Source organism: Conger conger, chromosome 18 (genome assembly GCF_963514075.1).
Source record: "Conger conger chromosome 18, fConCon1.1, whole genome shotgun sequence".
Classification (NCBI taxonomy): Eukaryota; Metazoa; Chordata; class Actinopteri; order Anguilliformes; family Congridae; genus Conger; species Conger conger.
In genome coordinates this window covers 20,564,316-20,584,752 of record NC_083777.1, presented here as the reverse complement: position 1 = coordinate 20,584,752, position 20,437 = coordinate 20,564,316, and the positions used below count along the sequence as shown (strand labels likewise).

The following is a 20,437-nucleotide window of genomic DNA, read 5'->3' as shown; positions in this document are numbered from 1 at the left end:
TGATTAAGCGATTCCATTCACGCTCCTGGAGTGGAAAAGGCCGCTGGTCTGCGGTGGAAATCGCCCACAGAAAGGCCCGTTGCCAGGGGACAGCCGGGCAACGGCAAACAAACCGGGGGCAGCAGCACCCGCCGGCGCGGCCGGTCCCCGTCTCTGGCCGCGCGGCGGGAAGCCGGCCTTAATAACGGGGTAGGGACTTGGCACGGCAGTGCCGGGACACCGACCGAGCTGGCCTGGCCAACGCTGCTCTGCCGTTTCCCACAAATCGGATTTCCCAGACGTCGCATTTCAGGTTCTGCCGAGTCTCCGAGGAGACGGATGCGCTCGCCTACTCAGCGGCTGTCGGGAGAGAAAAGCGAACAGATAAACGCTTGTCCTCCGTGCGCACCTGGAGACCGGGGTTGGGCTGTTTTTGGGCTGAGCAAGGCCTCCCCCTTTCACAGGCCAGGGCCCTAGGGCTGCTCTCCCAAAACGACGAGTTTGGACCACAGAGACGCCTCGTTCAGTTCGCTTACCGAATCAGGCACTCAGTTGAACAGATCACAGTGATTAGCACTCCATCAGTGTAAGTGTGCATTAGCCATTGAGCCCATTTTCATTCTCACAAAGTTTCCTCATTTTCCAGGTCTCATTTTCAATACCCTGTTCCAGCCAAGCCATGCAACAGCCCTGTAACACCAGGTCTTGTGAAACGGAAAATTTGTTAAAACCCCTAATCACTCAACAAAGTACCAATACAGGACAGCCTGCATACCATTAGCAGCACTAGGGATTTTTGTGGCTTAAAGTGTTTCACATACTTGATGAATCACTGGAGTCTTTCCATACTCCTGCTTTCTTTGATGTAAATGAAGGAAAATCGATGCAGGGGAAGTCGAGTCACAAAGTAAACGTTAAGCACAGAGCTTCCAACTCCAACTGCAAGATTAACAATCCAGCTATCCGGGAATCAAAATGGATGCCATGGTATGTGGTGGACATCCGGTTTGTGGGTGCACACAGACATGGCTTGGAAAAGTGTGGAAAGGGGATAAAAGTGTATGAAAGAACTGCAGACTGGGGATGTGTCCGAATACTCCAAAAATACAGACCAAATAAATAATAAAATAAAATAAATTAGCTGATGCTTATATCCAAAGCAACCTTCAAGCATGAGGACAATCACCCCCTGGAGCAATGCAGGCTTAAGGGCCTTGGTCAAGGGCCTAACAGCTATGCAGATCTTATTGTGGCTACACCGGGCTTGAACCACCAACCTTACAGGTGCCAGTCATGTACGTTAGCCGCTACGCTACAGGCTGCCCTGCATCCCGCAGTTTTGGTACGTACCCCTGCGTGAAACATGTCCCTCACGTAGGAATCATCGTGGAGCTCATTAGAGTTTGAGCAGATGTGCTGACAGAAGTCACATTCGTTTTCCTTTGATCGTTTGTGAACACAACCAAATAAGACTAAAATACCAACGCTGTCCTTCTTGGTAGTTGAGTGTCGAGATTAAAATGCTATATTTCAGCAGAGGCTTTCAAGCTTCGAGAGACAGAGCAGGTCGATTGCAATCAGCTGTGTAAGCGGCCAGCTAATGTGAACACAAATCAGTCCCTCAAGCCCGGCAGAGGAGTTAATTATAAAGAGCGTTTTACTCTCAATGTCAAAGCGATATATCGCCATTGTTATTTCAAAATAAAACGTTTTTAGTTTGACACATAAATTGCTCTGTGACTAATAAAGTTTATTCAAAACACAATGCAATAAAAACACATGCAAAAATAAAAACCATTTTTCTCCCCTCAGTTTCTTAAAGTTGCTTAAGTTAAAATATGTTACATTGTTCATTTGGTGAAGCCTCTCTAGATGAAAACAGGGCGAGACACACAGTTTTTGCTCAGACCTACACCATATTAATAACTCCACAGTGCTCATGATTAATTACTTTCCACATCTAGCCAAACAGACATTTCCTTGCCAAGATTATGGGGCTAAACAAACATTGGATAGTTTCTACTCTGCACTTCAACACCACCCCATCTTTATTTCCTGATGGAAAAAAACACAAATCTCATATTGAGGCAACCTCTGAAAAACAACCACCAAAATTCCTACCATGAAATGAACCGTTAAAGTGCTAAATCAACTCAACCAACCAACAGCTTTTATGTGAGTCCAATAGCGCATTATGTACTCAATTAATATTTAAAATAAAATATATGGGTTGATTTAGCTTTGGTATTTCACCCAAATCATAGCCTATATGTCACAATGGGTCAAAATTAAAGAGGAAGCAGTTGCAAAGGGTCAATATAAGACAGGACAGGAAGTTTGCGCCCAAAACAAAAGTGATGGAAAGACACAAAATACAAAATTCGGCCAACTACTACTGCTTTCAAAATGGAGGCCTTCCTGACAGCAGAACCGCGGTGAATGGGAAACTCGCGAGGGAGCCCATCCGGGCCAGTCAGTTCTCACATTTCCCCACCTCACACAGCTCCACTTGGGGGAACACCCGATCGATACGCGTAAACTAATCTTCGTCTTCCTGGCTCCCGGGGGGAAGGGGAGCGGAGGAGCGAGTCGCAGCCTCCTGTTTCTCCCGGGCCGGAGCGACAGGAACGCTCCTGGGGGAGGGCCGGTCACGCTCCGCTGAAAGGAGAACCCCCCTTTCTGCCGGAGCGCCGGGGTCCATTTGATCCTTTTAATGGATCCGAGATTCCCCGGTCCTCTCCGGCCTGGCCCGTCGTACATCACGGCTGTCTGGAGCAGCCCTCCCCCCCCAGCACTGCAGACCCATCCAGAGTGCTGCAATGAATGAATAATGCAACAATGCTCCCTTCCACTCAAACTCTGAGCACATTTAATTAACCAAATAAATATAATGGCTCAGCGGCCTTCCAGAAAATATATTAAAATGGGCGTTCGGGTTTTGGGCTCCAGGCCAGGAACTGTATTTCTTTTTAATTCCCTAAGATGCTGGACAAAGCCCTTAAAACAACAAACAGACAATAGCTTGCGGGCTTACAGAGGACAACGTCGATACTGAAAGTGTTCCCAAATCTTCACGAGGGCAAGGTGACAGGCGGGCTCGTGCACGGTGTTCCTGTCCTCGCTTTCCCCGCCTAGCGAGATGAGATCGGGTTTTTATCAGTGTTTACCCGAGGCTAAAATGTCCCCCCGTAGCCAGGCGAACGGTGAAAGTGTGGAGTGTTTAAAGCGGCCATTTGCAGCCGGTGTGACTGTAATCGGCGTTCCACATCTTCAGCGTTATCTGCCCTCCACTCAAAGGCATTCTTCCTCAGAGACCCTGAACACTCTGTAATAGTACGGCTTCTAATTAGATAAGTAGTGGAAGTCAAAGAAACTGGGCCTTTTGATAGCCTACCTGGATTTAGATTTTAGACCAATAATGAGAGAATTAGGACACAATAACTTACATACTGTACTTGCCAGACTGCGGTCTCAATTTAACAGGGAAACTGGAGCCATGTAGTAAGAAAGTACTCCCGATAATGATATTACCGATGGCTTATTTTTCCCCTAACATTATGGCAGAGGCCATGTTCAGCACAATAAACTGGAAACAACAGCTCTAGTTTAATCTTAAATAATTCAGCATTTTCTGTTCACAGTGATTTTAGTACATTTTGCTGTCATTCCTTGGCATTTCCTAGGGTTTCCTTGGCATTCGTTATGTTTGGCTAAAGCAAACCAAAACGCTAGCTGGCCCACAGTCCTGCTCCTCTTGGTGAGGACAGAATCTGTGGCGGGATCGGGGAATGGCACACTTCCAAGCGCCGTTAAGGTGACAGCGCCCAGGCACACTTCCTCCCTCTGTACCGCCGGGGTGCTCGTCTCCTGCTGCCACGGCGACCGTGTGAAACACGCCATTTACCGTTTCCCAAACCAAGCTGAGCAGCACAACAGCGGCAATCACCAAGTGACCGCCATTTCAAGATCAGTCTTTTTGCCGAGTTCTGCAGTTGGAGCACCGGCCCCTCTAAATTACCATCCATCTGCGTTCAATCCAGTACACGCATTTTCATATTACTGCCATCAAATCTACCATGAAATCATATACTGAGCACAGACTTTGAAGGATGTTTGGTTTATTGTTACAGTTAATGTTATAGAAAGGCTCTTATAATATGTTGCTCGCCTGCCTCACACCATTATAATTCTCACACATACTTACATGACTGTTTGGGCAGTATCAAATTAACACAGAAAATGGAGCCAGCATTCCTCTAACAGTCAGTAGTCTTTGTGATGTCATGTTTAGCGTGCAGTATAACAGGCAGAACTAATTGCTGTAGTCTGTTACACACCTGGCTGCAATCCAGTTAGGAGGTCAGAGTCAGGTGTGTGGGACGGTTGTGGCTTTGTGTTCTGGTTTTGCGTGAAGCCTGCTTTTCCCTTGTGGGGTAGTGAAATTAATGCATTTAGTCTTGCACTCCAATGTGAGAGAGGCCAGCATGAGAAAGCGCATTAAGTCCGCACCAACCAGGGTAAAATAAAATGGAGGGACTCCACTTCAGTTGAAATAATGTGAAAAGGGGGGAAGCGTCTGAAATGTTATTTTTTTTCCATTACTTTTAAATCCCGGGAACAGATTGCGCTGAGTCACCGCTGAATGAATAATTCTGTGAATAAACGGATGCATCACTGCTAGTCGCGGGGGAGCTGAGGAAGGCATGGGAGAAGAGCAGGCCAGAAACTGAAGAAAAATAACAAAGGCAATTTCCATAGTCATTCATCTCATTTCTTACACATGTACATTAAACATACAGGCTATTTTTATGAACATACTTGCATTCATTGGTTTTGTGAAACATTCCCAACTCATAGCCAAGTTACATATTGCAATAATAATAATATGTGTCATGAAATGTGTCATTCCACAGAACTCCTCCGATGGTATATATGAGAAAGAACCACCTCAGAATATCTTACCCATGTCAAGTGGGGTAAGAATTTGGAAAATTTGACACTCTTTTCTAATTAAAAAAGCACTTCTTTCACACTGTCATTCGAAAAAAATATTAAATATTAAACTATTGTAGCGGCGTAGCTAGGCATACCCAGTATATGCACTGGATATAATCGGGGCTCTTAGCCACAGAGGCAGCCCACCGGTGGCTAGTTGATGTGATCCACATTCATGATCGCATCAGTATATTAGAAACTGTAATATAATGAGGAACTAGATGCCACTGCAGGCCTTAGGCATGATGCGCAGTGCAGGGGATGAGGCAGAGTTTATCCAGAGAGCTGGGCACAAAGCTAGATTCGGCCGGGACTTCAGCAAAGCAGTGCACGCTGGGAAAGAATTAGTGTCCCAACCATCTGAAGCATCCAGGTTATTTCAGGTAGCTCATAACTGATTGCACACCCACACACACTCACACATCACAGTAAAGAGTGTGTGTATCAAGACCTTTGAACATCTGGCCCTGGTCCCAGGGGAGTGGATAGTGGCTTATTAACTCAGTGACCTGCTGTCACAGGAACAGAGGACTGGAATCCATTCTCAGGTTCAGCACTGGTGTACTGGTCAGCGCCAGCACCAGCCCGGGGACTAAAGCAATTTTCATATTTTTATTCAAAAATAATAAAAAATAAATCCATGCATTATAATCCATGCCTTCAAATATTGGGACATCCCTCAATTTTTAACAAACAGGCTATTTGACTTACGCTTTTTTATCATGCAACTGTAGCAGGAGAATGGATTGACTCATTTAACATTTGGCATCACTTTTGTCACTTTTATTATCCGTTTACTTAGAAGTATTTGCCATGTACAAACCCATACAAAATGAATGGAATATCAGTTCCAATTATAATAGAACAACACTTTCTGTGATGTTGCATTGTTATTCTAACAAAATATAATGAGAATAGTTAAACAGCGTGCCCACTCTGCCTGCATGCACTGGCTTTTTTAAGAAGGCTAATTGCAAACCACAGGAATATGCTCATTAAGTCAAATTACACCCTTCCCCATGACATGCAATAATGTGTTTAATTAATTGAGGCTAAATGCTTGAAATGATTACGGCACTCCAAAAACATGGCTGGACAGAGGACTTGCTTGCAAAGACCCAAATAAAATCTCCAAACATGCAAGAATAGGGACTCGTCTGTCTGAAGCTAAACTGTAATATTTACAGAATATATTTTTCAGGGCATTCATTCCTCCTTTCATATCTATGATTTATCATAATGCCACATACTAAATAAACACATAATGAAGTGTTCCGTGAACTTTGGCTTCAGCACATGGTGTTTTTTATATGAAATTTCCCACCGGGCCTTACATTTCCTACCTTACAGACTTTCAAAGCCTGAACACTTTCCATAGGACATTACATGACATTTTATTCAACCTCCATTCACAGAAACCGAAAGTGCCTTTTTTGGAAAGCTCTCCTAAAACAGGCAGGTATTCTAGACATGTCACAAACAGGCAACTTGCTCATGGTGGCCAAGGAGGATGCCTGTATTTAGGAGTTGCTGTCCACCATGCAACATTTGAGATGTAACAGTCCTCAATGAAGATTAAGATAAGATAAAGCTTTGTATATATAGCTTTGTACTGGACTTCAGACTTTCACGACGTAGCTTTGCCAGCTGCAAGCCTCAAGCAGTGGTGCACCACAGAATGTTTTGCAAAGGGACTGACAGGTTAAGGAATCGGGTTCTGGTCGACCTCTCTTCAAAAGCCTGAGCACTGTACCTCATTTCACCATAATGCTGAGCGCAATGTTTTGTGACATCCTGCCATTGCAATGCACCCCGGGTCCTGCCCGCATTTGGCCCCAAAGATTTCACAAAGGAACTGATGAAGAGTGAAGTGCAGAGTCTGTCAAACACTCTCCAATCTGTAGGCTTGACCTCTCACACAATATTCTCTGTGAAATGCTTTGTCATATCTCGTCAAGTGAAGCGGATTCACCACGGGGAAGGTCAGTTGCTGTGGAAGACGATGGCCAAACATTTTGACATCAAGTAGACCTCTCCAATCAACAAGGGACATGGAGGTCGATATGACAATATGATAATCTCTCAGACAGAATCAGTCTGAACAATTTCACATTTGAACTGCATAATATTCCTTCTTCTTCCAGTACAAAAAAATTCAACAAATATTGAGGAAGCTGCTGGTGGTCGCTCTAAACAGACATGGCAATCTCTTCCACTGCCTAGGTGCCATGTTCTAACGTCATCAGCTCCTGTCCCAACTTCTCAAACTCACTTGTCTCTCTGGGAGCAGTAAAACCACGCTGTGTGTGAGCTGACCCCCAATGCCTTGATTGTCACAATCAAAAAATAATTGACAAACATGTTCGTTAACTCGCTTGTTACCATCAGGAGATCAGTGCTCGACATAAAAGCAGCTCAACTGGATGAAACGGACAAAAAGAAAACCGCTATACAATTGAGGATAAAAAAAAACAAGATATGAGATACAAAACGATGTGGGCTCCCATTTGAAGAGAACACCCTGCCGTAGTCAGTGTGTCTCTCGCGCGGGGAGAGAACATCCTTTCTCGTTAAACCTGAAGCGTCGTAAGGTCAGGAGGACGTCGTCGGCTTCGCCCTGATTAGAGGCATTGCTTCCAGATGACATACGCGCGAGAGCGACGCTGCACAAACAGTTGGTGGTGCGCTCAAACCTCGCTAATAAGGACAAATAACCGAGCGTGTTCCGCTCGAGTCGCCGAATAACAACACAGCCCGGCCTCTCCCGCTCTCAAAACGACTGTAAAGAGAAGAACATCAGCAGGCTCGTAACAATTTATACACGCTAATTAACCATACAGGCAGAGTTTATATGCGGCACTATAACTAACGCTTCCGGAGGCTTCCAGTTGCTTAGCTAGCATCTTTGTGAAATGAAATAACGTTCTGTAACACAGTGGATTCAGAGGCCGCGGCTCTCGGGAAACACTTAGCAATACCATAGAAATGCACTGCAATTTGTCTCCTTAAGAAACCTTTCTCCTTAAAATCACAAAAGCAGTTGGGCCTATAGGGCAGTGCATTATGGGACATGACTGGTGTGGAACACTCGGAGAGAGTAGGAGGACGGTTACAGATGGTTCTGGAAAATCCCCAGTACAGCCTCTGAGGCAGGTCCAAGGCTACAGGACGTGTACTACATTAAAACATGCAAAACTGCATCAAGAATAACAAGGATCCGTTTCTGTTAATGCAGCAGTCTGGCTATTCAGCTCATTTGGTGGATTTTGTCTGTAAATATCATTTGACCTTATCTTAATTTTCAGGTCATCTGAAATACGTCAGATGAATGCAAATGTGACCTGCCTTTGAATTGGTGTCCAATGTCCGTACTTTCCCTGAAATAGGCCTATAGCATTGACTGCATTTTAACAAGATGCACGTTGGTGAAACCAACAGAAAATCCGTTTCATAACTGGCTAACGGCAGAGATAAAATCCAGCTGCTTATCCTCTCAGCTGCCAATGTACCCTGCTGTATTATAGCTGTAACCTTCCAATCAGGCTTACTGACAGACGAAACCACATGGGTACTTATCCACTTACACAAGGCAGATGCAGTTTAATAAACATTATCGAGTGAAGATTGTGACCTTCAATCCTAATTTTATCAAAAGCAGCGTATACTGGAGGCCTGAAAGCTCTGCGAAATTAAAAACTGGCACAAGCCAGCGGATCCTGCTGATGATGCTCTTTTATAGAAAATAAATAAAGAAAATAAAGCATTGCAGGTGTACAGGCTGCGTTGGGTTCTGCTTATTTTTGGCACTGCGGAGAGCGGGTTTTTGTGGCACATCCCCGGAGCTCCGCTGAAGAAGCCACGCGGGCCGGGTTTCTAGCACACAAAGGACGTTTTCTCCCCCGGTCACCTTCACTCCTGCTTCGCAACTTTCTAAGTGCGTATCCCAGAGTGCCGAGTGATTTACTGCTTAACCTCCAGCAGGCTGCTCTATGTGCCACAGCTGGGGGAAAAGAACACAGTCATGAATTCAAACTTCGGTCTTACGCTTCAGCTTCACGCTGTTCTGGGGGGGGGGGGGGGCGAGATAAAGGAGAAACCTCTTAGAAACCTGCCAAAACAGGAGGTGGCGGTTACATCTCTGTGTGTCACGGTCTGCGAATTCGAACAGGATCGCCGTCTTTTCCAGCGTCGTTCGCTGGCGTCGTTTATCAGCCGCCGTTGTGTCGAGCAGAGCCAGACTGCCGGGGGGGAGTGGGTGGGTGTGCCGGGGGGGGGGGGGTTCTGAGGAGGAGAAGCGTTGGATCGCATGCCAGAACTGGTGGGGAGGGCTGCAGAAAAAAGCACCACAGGAAGCCCTATTTCCCCTCAAACCTTTAACCTTTTTAAGAATGATTTATTATCAAAATTCTAAGTCTGCTTTCCAGAACTGCATTGCTTTCAATTACCAGTGGTTGATTGTGACATCAGCATTAGAATGTTAAGAGCATTATAATCACATACCTCATACCTCATACCTGAAAGGATTAATCCAATGAAAGGCAGTAAGGACATTCTTTCTACATTTACACCTCTAGCTCTCCCTGTTCTCTCTCTCCTCTGCCCTATTCCTCCTTCCCTCCATCGCTCCAGTTTATAGCGCCCTATAAAAGGCCAGGTGTCATTGTGCTGTGCTCCATCACATCTGTTGCTGAGCGATCACTTTTTCACCCCCTTCCTTTTCTTTTCAGCTTGAAGCAGATGTCCGTGTTTCAACTTTCATTGTAGTCAACTCTGCTCATCTCCCCCTACATTTCTGCCCCACCCTGAATGGAAAAACCAGGGGAATGACAGGACAAACAAAAAAGCCACGTGTAGTCAAAATGGCAAACAACCTAAGACAATATTTTAGACATGGTGAGTCATATATGGTGTCAGTTTCATGTACAATGCCTGCTTTAGACAGTTGTCTTGGAGGATTGCATCATGAGGCTTATTTTTTTGCAAACACATTTTCTTAATTTACAACAATTACGTTATGATAGGAAAGCTGCTTATGCAAGCTGAGCACATCTGTGACATGACCCACCAAATTAAACCATGCAATTTTAATCACATAAACACGGCACTCATCAAGAAGTCAACACAGGCATACACAGTAAAGTGTTCTAATACTTTCCCCACAAATTACATTGCAGTCATTAGCAGATCCTGTGATCCAAAATGACTGAGAACACTGGTGTTAGCCTCAGGAGAACAAAAATACGATATCGCCAAGAAGGCAGTGAAGGCCTGCTATAATCAACTGATGTAAAGTTAGCTGAACAAACCAATTGGCTAATTGTTTGTAAACAAAAGTAAATAATGCTACATACAGTACGCAGCTAAACTCTTTTTGGACAGCTGTACCTATGATATCACTGTTCCAAGCAGAAAACCATAAAGACAGAGAACAGCTGAAGAGGGTTTGGGAGCTGTGGAGAGCCTCCAGTCAGCATGGAGGGTGATGGGTAGGCTTTCTGCTCTCCTGATGGACGCAGGGAGCTCATTCCACCACGAGGGTAGGGGAGGGGGTGTACAACGTACAACGTGCAAATAACACAACCTTTCTCATGTGAAAAAGATCCTTTAATCTCAGAAAAGGCCAGAAAGGGTGCGGTTTGAAGTCCAGGGATGATGTTTTCCCAGCCTTCTGAAGCGTGACGGCCTCACTGAAACTCAGGATGGCTGAGTTTCAAAGCCCCATTACTCCTGCCCGTCTCCACCACGCCCGTGTCCGCAAGAACAGAGGCTTTCTGCGTTCCCATCATCTCTGCCGGCCGCAGTTTTATTTAATTCACCACCTTACACACTCCCAGGGTTTCAGCAAACACCACAGCCAAGAGATGAAAACGTTCAGAAAGAAAAAGACTTTAAACTCACACAGACCCACACCTAGAAACCTGACCACAGGATGGAGAAGCAAGGGAAACACTGGAATATAGTATAGTATAGTACCGTATAGTATATTAAAATATAGCATAGTACAGTATAATGTAGTACTGTATAATGTGATATAGTACAGTAAAATGGAGCAGTGTAAGATAGTATAGTATAATACACTACAGTATAATCTAGTACAGTGTAGTATAATTTAGTATAGTACAGTATAATGCAGCATAGTGTAACATAGAATACTACAGTAGTACTGGGTTGAAATAGTATTTGTTTTGGATTCAAATAAATTTTTGGGCCTGCAAGAAGGAGCAGATGGGCGGGGTTTACACGTTTGGAATCATTTCACTTGTTCCAATGCACCAGGCAAGTGTAGGCAAATGCACAACAGCATTTGAATCCAAAACAAACACTATCTGAACCCAGGTCTGGTGTAGTTGTTAGGGAGCAGGTGGCAGACCTCGATCCTATTCTCTTACTTGTGAAATTATATGTTATATGAGCAAGTAAGAGAATTTGTAAAGTTATAACCATGCCTAGAACCTCACAGACGAATAGCACTAATGCCACTACAGAGACTATAGTTCTGAGTCTGTCCAATGCAATCGGAGTCCTGCACTGACAGGGGCACGCACTCGCCCTATCAATTTCACAGCAGCTACAACCGGCTGATTGGGGGCAGGCGGTAATTCTCTAGATCATTCCATACCACTGACACACATGTTGAGTGGAGTCCTAAGTGCTGGCAGGGCCCCAAGAACGCAATTTAGTGGAGCCTCACAATCTGTCCCAGAGCGGGAGTGCTGATATAGGATCAGGTTTCTGTCCTCCAGACCCTGACAGCATCCATTAAGAGGGAAAAGATGAAGACTGATCCCGGATCAGCACTCCGGGCTCTGAAATGCTTGGTGAGTCCTGGCCCTGGATCCCAAGTTAGTATAACAGTGTAGTATAATGTAGTATAGTACAGTCTAATGTAACAGTGTAATATAGTACAGTACAGTACAGTATAATGTAGCAGTGTAATATAGTACAGTACAGTATAATGTAGTATAGTACAGTATAATGTAGCAGTGTAATATAGTACAGTACAGTATAATGTAGTACAGTACAGTATAATGTAGCAGTGTAATATAGTACAGTACGGTATAATGTAGTATAGTACAGTATAATGTAGCATAGTGTAATATAGTATACTACTAGATCCCCCGTCCAAGGACAACCGTCAGAACGACACCTCCGCTGGATCTGGAGAGAGCGCAGCACAACCGTTGCTAAGGAAGCGAAGGGCATGCAGTCTCCGGTTACACAACGCGTGGTAATAGCACCGCTTTTGGCAGCAAAGTTCCCCACCTGTTGCTGCGGTTACGGGCAATAGGGCGGGTGGATTAGGGGGCGAGGGGGGGAAAGAAAAGGTTTCACTGCTGCAAATGTCACCATAACTCCTGTTACAAAACAGGAAAAGGACTCAAGAATAGGGGTGTTTCCCAATCCAGGGAGGATCCAAGAAGAGGAAAAGAACTGGCTCACATGTACCAATCCCTGGAAGACTTGCAAAACCAGATTATACACTACGCTTGCTACACAATAACATTGAATCAAAATCTTTGTCAGCAACATATTCTATCATCATGTAAAAATGTGTAGTGCTTGAAGTGATTGAATCATTTCTAAGCCTTGAGGGAGATCAGATAACGTTTTCTGCATTTCACTTTATCACATTACATGCTATTTAGCAGACGCTTTTATATACTTTGGGAAGGCAAAGACCAAGCAGCACAAACATCAATGTTTAGTTTTCCTCCCATTTTGTTTGTGAACATCAGCATGAAGTGTTTTTGATATGTGGCTGTACCTGCTTAAACCATTAACAGAAGCGGCCATGACTTATAAACTTCAAACGATGCAGATTGTTCACATTATACGTGCCTAATTAAAAACATGATGAACCACAAACGCAAACAGCGGTTGCGATACGAAATTCAAACAAGCCTCCCGTTTAATTTTCTTCACTGGCGATCTAATTAATTCAGCTCATGTAATACCGATCATCTGAACGAGAGAACAACAGGCTGCTGGAAAGGTCCATGGTACAACTCATTAAGCACGTATGACTAACGCCTCAGATACAGAGAGGCCGACATGACATGGACAGGCACAAAACACAACGGCGCTAATTGAGAAATCGATGTTAATAAACACCTCTTTGGTCCCTGCGCCATTTCATATCTTGGGTTTTAGCCCATTATGTCTGAAGACATCAGAGATCACCTTGCTGCTGGCAATAGGAAGAGACAGTCAGGAAACCGTGCTGCTATAGTACATGTAATTTGTGGCAGGTGTACAAAATGCCAATTATGGGGGGTGCACAAAATGTAATTTATGGGGGTGCTAAAATCAAAAGGTGACTTGTCCACCTCGTTAGCTGAAGTCGATGTGGCTCTCCAGTGGATCTACTGGAGAGTGCCTTGATGGGTCGATCATACAAGGCCCCAATGCATCAAAGGATTCATTCTCTTCAGGTTTCTTGAGGAAAACAATGTATGCGGTCAATGTGCTGTTTTTCATTAAATGCATTTTGGCCATCCTGGCTACCTTTGTAGTGACCAAACCAAAACAATTCCAGATTGTTATCTGCCAAAAGATTTGTAGAGCCAAATTCAATTTTGCTTGACGCAAACCATGCCCTGCTGACCTTTAATCCAAAATAAACTAACACAAACAAAAGTACATTGGTCATGGACTGCAGTTTATTTTTAGTTCCTTTGCACCAGAGGGTGTCCAACCCTGCAGAGAAGATGTGTTCTTTTCTGATTTTGTATGTTGGAAACAAATAACTGGCTCACTGCCTCCACACCGTCCGTTTGATTCATGTGTTCAGCCTCTAACAGGAAGGAGAAAACGCCAACAACACTGGCGTTTCCATAAACATGAGCCTGGAACAGTGCAATCAGCCAATCACGCGAGAGGTCATGCACTGCCGTGTACACGGTTCAGTCAGAATTGACAAATCCATTTTATATCATTTAATCTTCCACATGCACACAGTTATGTAAATCTCATATTTAGTCAGAACAGATTATTAAGTATTAAAAAGAGCACTCGGGTGTGGAAAATAATGCAGTTACCCCAGATGCGTGGCATAAATTAAATATGATGCCACCTTGCCTATTTAAAGCATCTACAAATAAGTGAATTCCTGCATTTCAGCATTGTCTCTGCACATACACACGACAGAAACAGGTCTGTACAGGTTACTTTCAGTTTAGTTCTGTGTTGGCTCTGTTAGTTTTCAAATGACTGACTTACATGCAATCACATACTGTATGTTTGGATTTCTCAAATTCATGTTAAGTCCCATGTTAAACTGATACTGTCCACCCAATCAGTTTTCTGCCTAATGCATATGTATTCCCCCGGATTGGTGGGATGGGGGTATTCACGAATCACCAAGCTTTCAATCCGTCTGGCTTCCCTGTTACGGCCATCAGAACCATTCAGCGACAGAATCTTTCAAAAGGCATCTCCCACTCACGTGCAATTCATGTGAGAGATCCGCATTTTAGATGTAAAAAAAACACAGGCTCATTTCAGAAGAGCAATATAACTTTGAATAGTGCTCTGACAAAGTTAACTCGCAGTTAAATTAGGGCAGAAGCAGCCGGAGGCATCGTGATTTATAGCATCCACTTTCTAATTTATTTTCTGGAGTAAAATGTAATCTCCTTTCTTGTACTTTTCAAGGGCCTTTTGCGGTCTTTATCATCTTCGTAGCATTTGCCTGCTTTCCAAGTTAAGCAAGGAAGCCAACGTCTCCCACCACTGTAATCAACTTCTCCTTTTCCTGACTGTAGACATTACCGACTGTACCATTACGCTGCCCGCAGTTACATAAAATAGATAGCAAATCACAGAGTTTCTAATTTGGAGTCAATAATTACAGTAAACATACGTTGTGCAGGAGACAGCTTATTTTTGTCTCAACTACAAAAATACAAGTGTTTTAAGATGTTTAACAGGTATTGGACGAGCTTTATATAATGGAAAGAATTTGTGCTGGTCAGGTCACGGTGACTAAGAAGCATTGGATTGGGATTTTAAAAAATAAAGCCTGCTATTATCTGAACTCCATGGTAATCCAGCACTGTGAGACCTACAGTCTGTTTTTCTCCCTCCGTCCGGCCCAGGAACCACACACAGAGCAGCCCGACTGCGCACTGCTGCCGGGATGTGCGGAGAACAGAGCCATTCCAGCCCGGCTCCCGCTCTGCAGTGCCACTCCATCATGTCATCCCGACAAGCATTATTAAATCCCTCCAAACCGCAGCGAGCATGTTGCAGTGTGGAAAACGTGTGCTAAGCTCTGGAACGCTCAAGCTCAAATCTGTGGCAAAGCAGAGCCCCTTTAGCCATTCTGTTGGACTCATCTTCTTGAATGTAAAATTTTTGCAATAGGACAAATCACTGACAGGCCTCATCAATGCAAATGAGCTGGTTCTCCCGCCCCTCTGTCTGACTGCGGTAGCAGCCGTACAGCTGAACCCCAGCAGCACAGAGCTGCAGCACACACCATCCCATTTACAACATTTCATTTACACTAATATTTCATGAGTTTATTAAATATGTTCACAGCAGTCAAAATTAACATTAGAACAAGTGAGGGGCCTGATAAATAAATCATGTTAAGACACCCTGTGGAGACTCTGACGGTTGTAGTGCACAAATCCCCACACACTTCATTAATCAAATGCATTTCATCCTAGGAGATGTCTACATTTTGATTTGCTCCACCAAAACAAGAATATACTGTCGAGACGAGACCAGCACCCGCACTCACAATTTGCAATGCCTTACTGGAATAATGGCGTTAATCACATAAAGAGATATTTCCCATGTTTCCATTAGCGAAAACACTTCACGGGGCATCAAACGGCCTACGTGCACTCGTCATTGTTGCAGCTTTGAACCATTACCACGAGAGACACGCATCTGGCAAATCAGTTTAAGCCTATTAAAATTTCCACAGTGCCCAGCTGTCTGCTCACTAATCAAGGAACATGTTCAATAAGCAGAGATTATGATGTGAAATGAAGCTTGACTTTTGTTTTTTTGTTTTTTTGTTTTTTTCCCCATGAAGACACAAAATGCAATACTAAACCTAAAAGCAGAGCCCAAAGAAAAAGCAAAATGAAGACAGGCAGTAGAGAGAAGAGTGGAGAGAGAAAGGACCTTGATGACAACCCTGCCATGGTACGAGCATCCATCCATGGCATGAGCACCCATCCATGGCATTATAGCTCCACCATGTGAAAAAGGGCATAAAAAAAAAAGACATGCATTTTGGAACTACGTGATGACTGACAGCACACTGAGGGGCCGGCCATTTTCAGTGTCAGATTTTTGCATTTGTTTAGGTTTGAGGAGACCGTGTAGGCTGGCTAGCTTTAACTCTGAAGTTTACAGTGTGCTGCCAGTCCAAGGGGTCGCATTGCAGGGAGAAACAATGAAACAAAGGTTCAAAGAGGGGCACTTACAATATCTCGTCGTTCTGGAACTCCAGCACTCCGTGGGAATCTTCAAAGTCCTCTCCCCCTCCTCTCGCCGTGCCTTCGATGGTCTTGTAGGGGACAACAACCACGCCACGAGCCCCAGACGTACGCAGGACCTTGACTTCCATAGCGCCAACGCTCTCGCTGACGTGTGTCACCGGCTCCTCGAAGGTAAAGATGCCGGCGTGGTCGTCGTCGAAGATGGTGACGGTGGCGGTGGAGGGCAGGCCCAAGCAGGCCAGGGTCTCCACGTGATTGGCCTCCGGGTTGTCCTCGTCCGCGCCCTCGGTGAGCACCTTCACGTTGCTGAGGTGGATGAGGAAGTTCTCGTCCTCCTCGAAGATGTCGTCGTCGATGATGCCCACCCGGATCTCCTTCTGCGTCTCGCCGGGCTTGAAGACCACCGTCCCCTCGGTGAACTCGTAGTCGGAGCCGGCGTTGGCCGTGCCGTCCTCGGTGCGGAACTCCACGGAGACCGTGTGGGTGAGGTCGCCGCCGCGTCGCATCACGTTCACCGCCACCGTGCCGCAGTTCTCCAGGCACTGGTACGAGCCGGGGTCGAAGAACACCTTGGTGACCGGGTCGTTCTCGGCGATGTCGGGACGCACCTCGTGCATGCTGACGGCCTTCCTGGCCTGGTCGGCCGCGTGCTTCTTCAGGATGTTCCCTGCCCCTGTCATCAGTCTGGTTGCCTGGCAGCGGTAGAACGCTCTGCTCTTCTGCTGCTGGCTCAGGACCTGGTAATTCGCCAGCTCGATCAACTGCTCAACCTCTTTATCCGGGTGCTTCTGCTTCAGCTCCTTCAGGATCTTCGCCATGTCCCTCCTGGTTTCCTCTTCGTCCAGGTCCTTGTCGTCCAGGTCCAGGGTCAAGGTTCCATCCAGGAAGTCCACGGCGTGGGAGTTGAGCATCTTGCCATCCATCTCGATGTCCACCTTGGACGGGAGCGGGCGGTCGCCCTCGGTTTCGATGATCATCCCGCGCTGCTTGCCGGTCCTGTAGCGCTTGTACACATACTTGTAGAAGAGAAGGCGGCGGTCGGCCACCCAGGCGAACAGCACGCAGATGGGGAAGAAGAACAGAGTGAGCAGGCCCTCCCACACCTGGACCACCCCGGGGGAGATGACTGCCAAGATCAAGTAAAGCCAGATGTAGGCGAATATGCTCCAAGTGGCGGTGACGAAGAACACCCTGAGATGCTTGACCTTGCGGTGCTCCCCATCCGGCACCACGTAGACGCAGATGCCGATGATGACGAACATGTTGAAGGCCGCGCTGCCCACGATGGTGCTCGGCCCCAGTTCTCCGGCGTGGAAGTCGTGGCCGCAGACCTCGATGACTGACAGCAGGATCTCTGGCGCCGAGGACCCGAGGGCCATCAGGGTCAGGTTGGACACCGTCTCATTCCATATCCGCACTGTGGTGGTGGTGGTCTCGCCGTTGGCCTTCTTGATGGTGATCTCCTTCTCCTGCGACGTGATGACCTCGATGGAGGCCATGAAGCGATCTGCGATGATGGAAACCCCAAGGAACATGTAAACCAAGGCCACAAAATAGACCGTGGCCCTTGCCACCTTATCGCCGAACGACGGGTTCTGGGGCTCCCACGCCGGAAGGATCACACCCTTCGAGCAATGATAAGATCCAGTGCATTTCTTTGTGATGTTTGCAATGGGGGAGCTATCTTTATCCACACTGTGGTCCAAGCTGGCAGCGGTGACAGTCTGAACTTTGAGGAACAGGACTGCCAGCACAATGCCAAGCTGTAGGCTAAAAGACAAGAACGCCGGAATCCTTGATTGTCGCATGATGGCGATAGGGATGTATTTCCCTGCTCTTCCTGTGAGAAAAAAATAGGAAGAAAACATGGGGAGGGGATGAATCAATGTACATTAAAGACACTGAAAAGACATGTTTCTAGTTACAGCTTAGTTGATCACTCCAAACGCATCACTCATAAACTTTTCTGATCGTTCTTCAATGTAAGAACTGAGGATCATAAAAAGCTAAAAATGGCACTACTGGATTGCAGAGAGGGGTAGAAAAAAACTAAATTATAAATCTCTTCTCATCTGGAGGGATGACGATACATATCCACTTACATCCAACTGATTTTAAGATTGTATGATGTATTTATTTATTTTTTATTTTATTTTTTATTTTATTTTTTTATTTATTTTAAATCAACAATGTTTTATTTATTAATTACATTATACTCACAAAAATATTGGCGAAAGAATGTATTCATACATAGATTATCTTAAATAAATAAATATACACCCACACAATGTTTTATTTCAAATCCCCCAAAACATAGAAACTTCATTCACGGCGGTTTATATAAATACTGAACAACTGGTGCAACGGGCGGCACTGCAGTTAGTAATAAACACATGTAAGATGCATTGATGTAGTCCACGAGATGCTTTCCCCCAATAAGGTGCGTCCATTCAAGATTCGCCGCTAGCGGTAGCCTACTACGTTATACCTCTGGACACCGCAAACGCACGGTTTTACAGCCTATATTCCTTCAGATTATGTCTACATTAAACATGGTTCTCAGGGTCACAATAACCCAATTTCGCATAACATGAATTTAGGCTACTAATACAGAAAAGTTTCCCTAAGTGTCTAAGTGTCTAAACTTAAAAGGGAAATCACGGCACTGCCAGTATACCAAACCATCCCGTGCGCTTCTATATCCCTGCTGTTACTATAGTTCTACGGCATTTTTCAATGGGACGGTGCCATTCTGCTTGATTTCGCTTGACTCCAGGAATCATGCGAATTATGAGGATACAGCACAAAGTATTTCATAAATTGCATTTATTATGAATTATGTAGCCTAGTTTCAGTACACATTCATTTTGTGGTTAATATGCATTTAATTAGATACGCTTCTAAGTCTCCAATATGTTAACCCCAAACGAGCAGCTAATGCAGCAATTCAATTAGCCTAAATAAAATTCAAATAATCGCCAAATATCCCATTGTATCAGACGTAGTATGCATGTGTCCAGCATATAGCGTAAATTGTTTTGTGCAAAACGTGCATGTTTGATTGTGCAACGGAAAAAACGAGCTTAATGACAGCTTAATCACAACGTAAAGTGAAAGTCAATTAGGGACGACTAGCTTCAATTCTACAAAAATCCCTCATACATCGGAGCAAACCGGCAAAGCAGTAGCATAATCTAGTAAACATGTCTAAATATGAGCCATCAAGCCGTTTTTTGGCTTGGTTCAGGTCATTCACATAGCCTTCCTAAAAGACGGTAATTATCATAATTATACCTTTCGTGTATCCATTTGAGGTTGCTAATGTGGTTCTACGAACGGTATCTGACTAATGTCATGCGATTGAGTTCATGTCGAATTCATCCGAATAAACGGACAACTGTAAAACGAATAATTAATATATCAGTAGCGAGGGTCTCACCTTTTCCCGAAGTAACAGATTATACACGCAGGAATCAGAAGTAGTAGTAGGTCACGTAGTAGTTGTAGTACGAGGAGTAGTGGAAGTAGCGCCAGCAACCGTAAGTGGTACCACCACTCGCATTCGTTTTGGTTTTTATACGAGATTAGGAAGCGCTACCCTCCGATAAGTAAAAAGGGGCAAAAAGCCACGAAAGTTCCCATATACGCACGAGTTCCTGCGACCAGTATGAAACAATCAGATAACTGATGCTATCGGAAAAATCTGCAGTTCTGTGGGCAAAAAGGTGTGCTGACAATTCTTCCGCATTCTTTCTTTCCCGACGTTTCAGGATCGCGAAAGAGTGCTGCTGGAGTTAGAGCAGAGACTTGAGCACTGCTGTGCGGTGCGAGGCTCGGAGTTGTAAGCAGCTCGCTCGCTCTCTCTCTCACCCAGCTGTGTGTGGCTGGAATATTTTCCGATATGAGCGTTCCACAGGCTCCGCCAGAGAGGGAGAGCAAGTAGACTTGCAATGCGTCATGGCGCGTTGCCAACCTTCTTATCGACGACCAGACCCTCCCACACA

At 45.1% G+C, this 20,437-nt stretch overlaps 1 protein-coding gene across 2 annotated transcripts in view; it reads right to left on the bottom strand.

Annotated features, from left to right (window-relative positions):
• Positions 1-20,222, bottom strand: part of LOC133118242 (sodium/calcium exchanger 1-like) — a 131,904-nt gene extending 111,682 nt beyond the window's left edge. For both annotated transcript variants that reach the window (XM_061228072.1, XM_061228073.1), the window contains exons 1-2: positions 19,873-20,222; positions 16,419-18,273 (exon numbers count right to left, since the gene is read on the bottom strand). In XM_061228072.1, the coding sequence (XP_061084056.1) occupies positions 16,419-18,241 (1,823 nt within the window). In that variant the 5' untranslated portion in view covers positions 18,242-18,273; positions 19,873-20,222. The remainder of the gene's footprint in view (positions 1-16,418; positions 18,274-19,872) is intronic.
• Between the last annotated feature and the right edge of the window lie 215 nt (positions 20,223-20,437).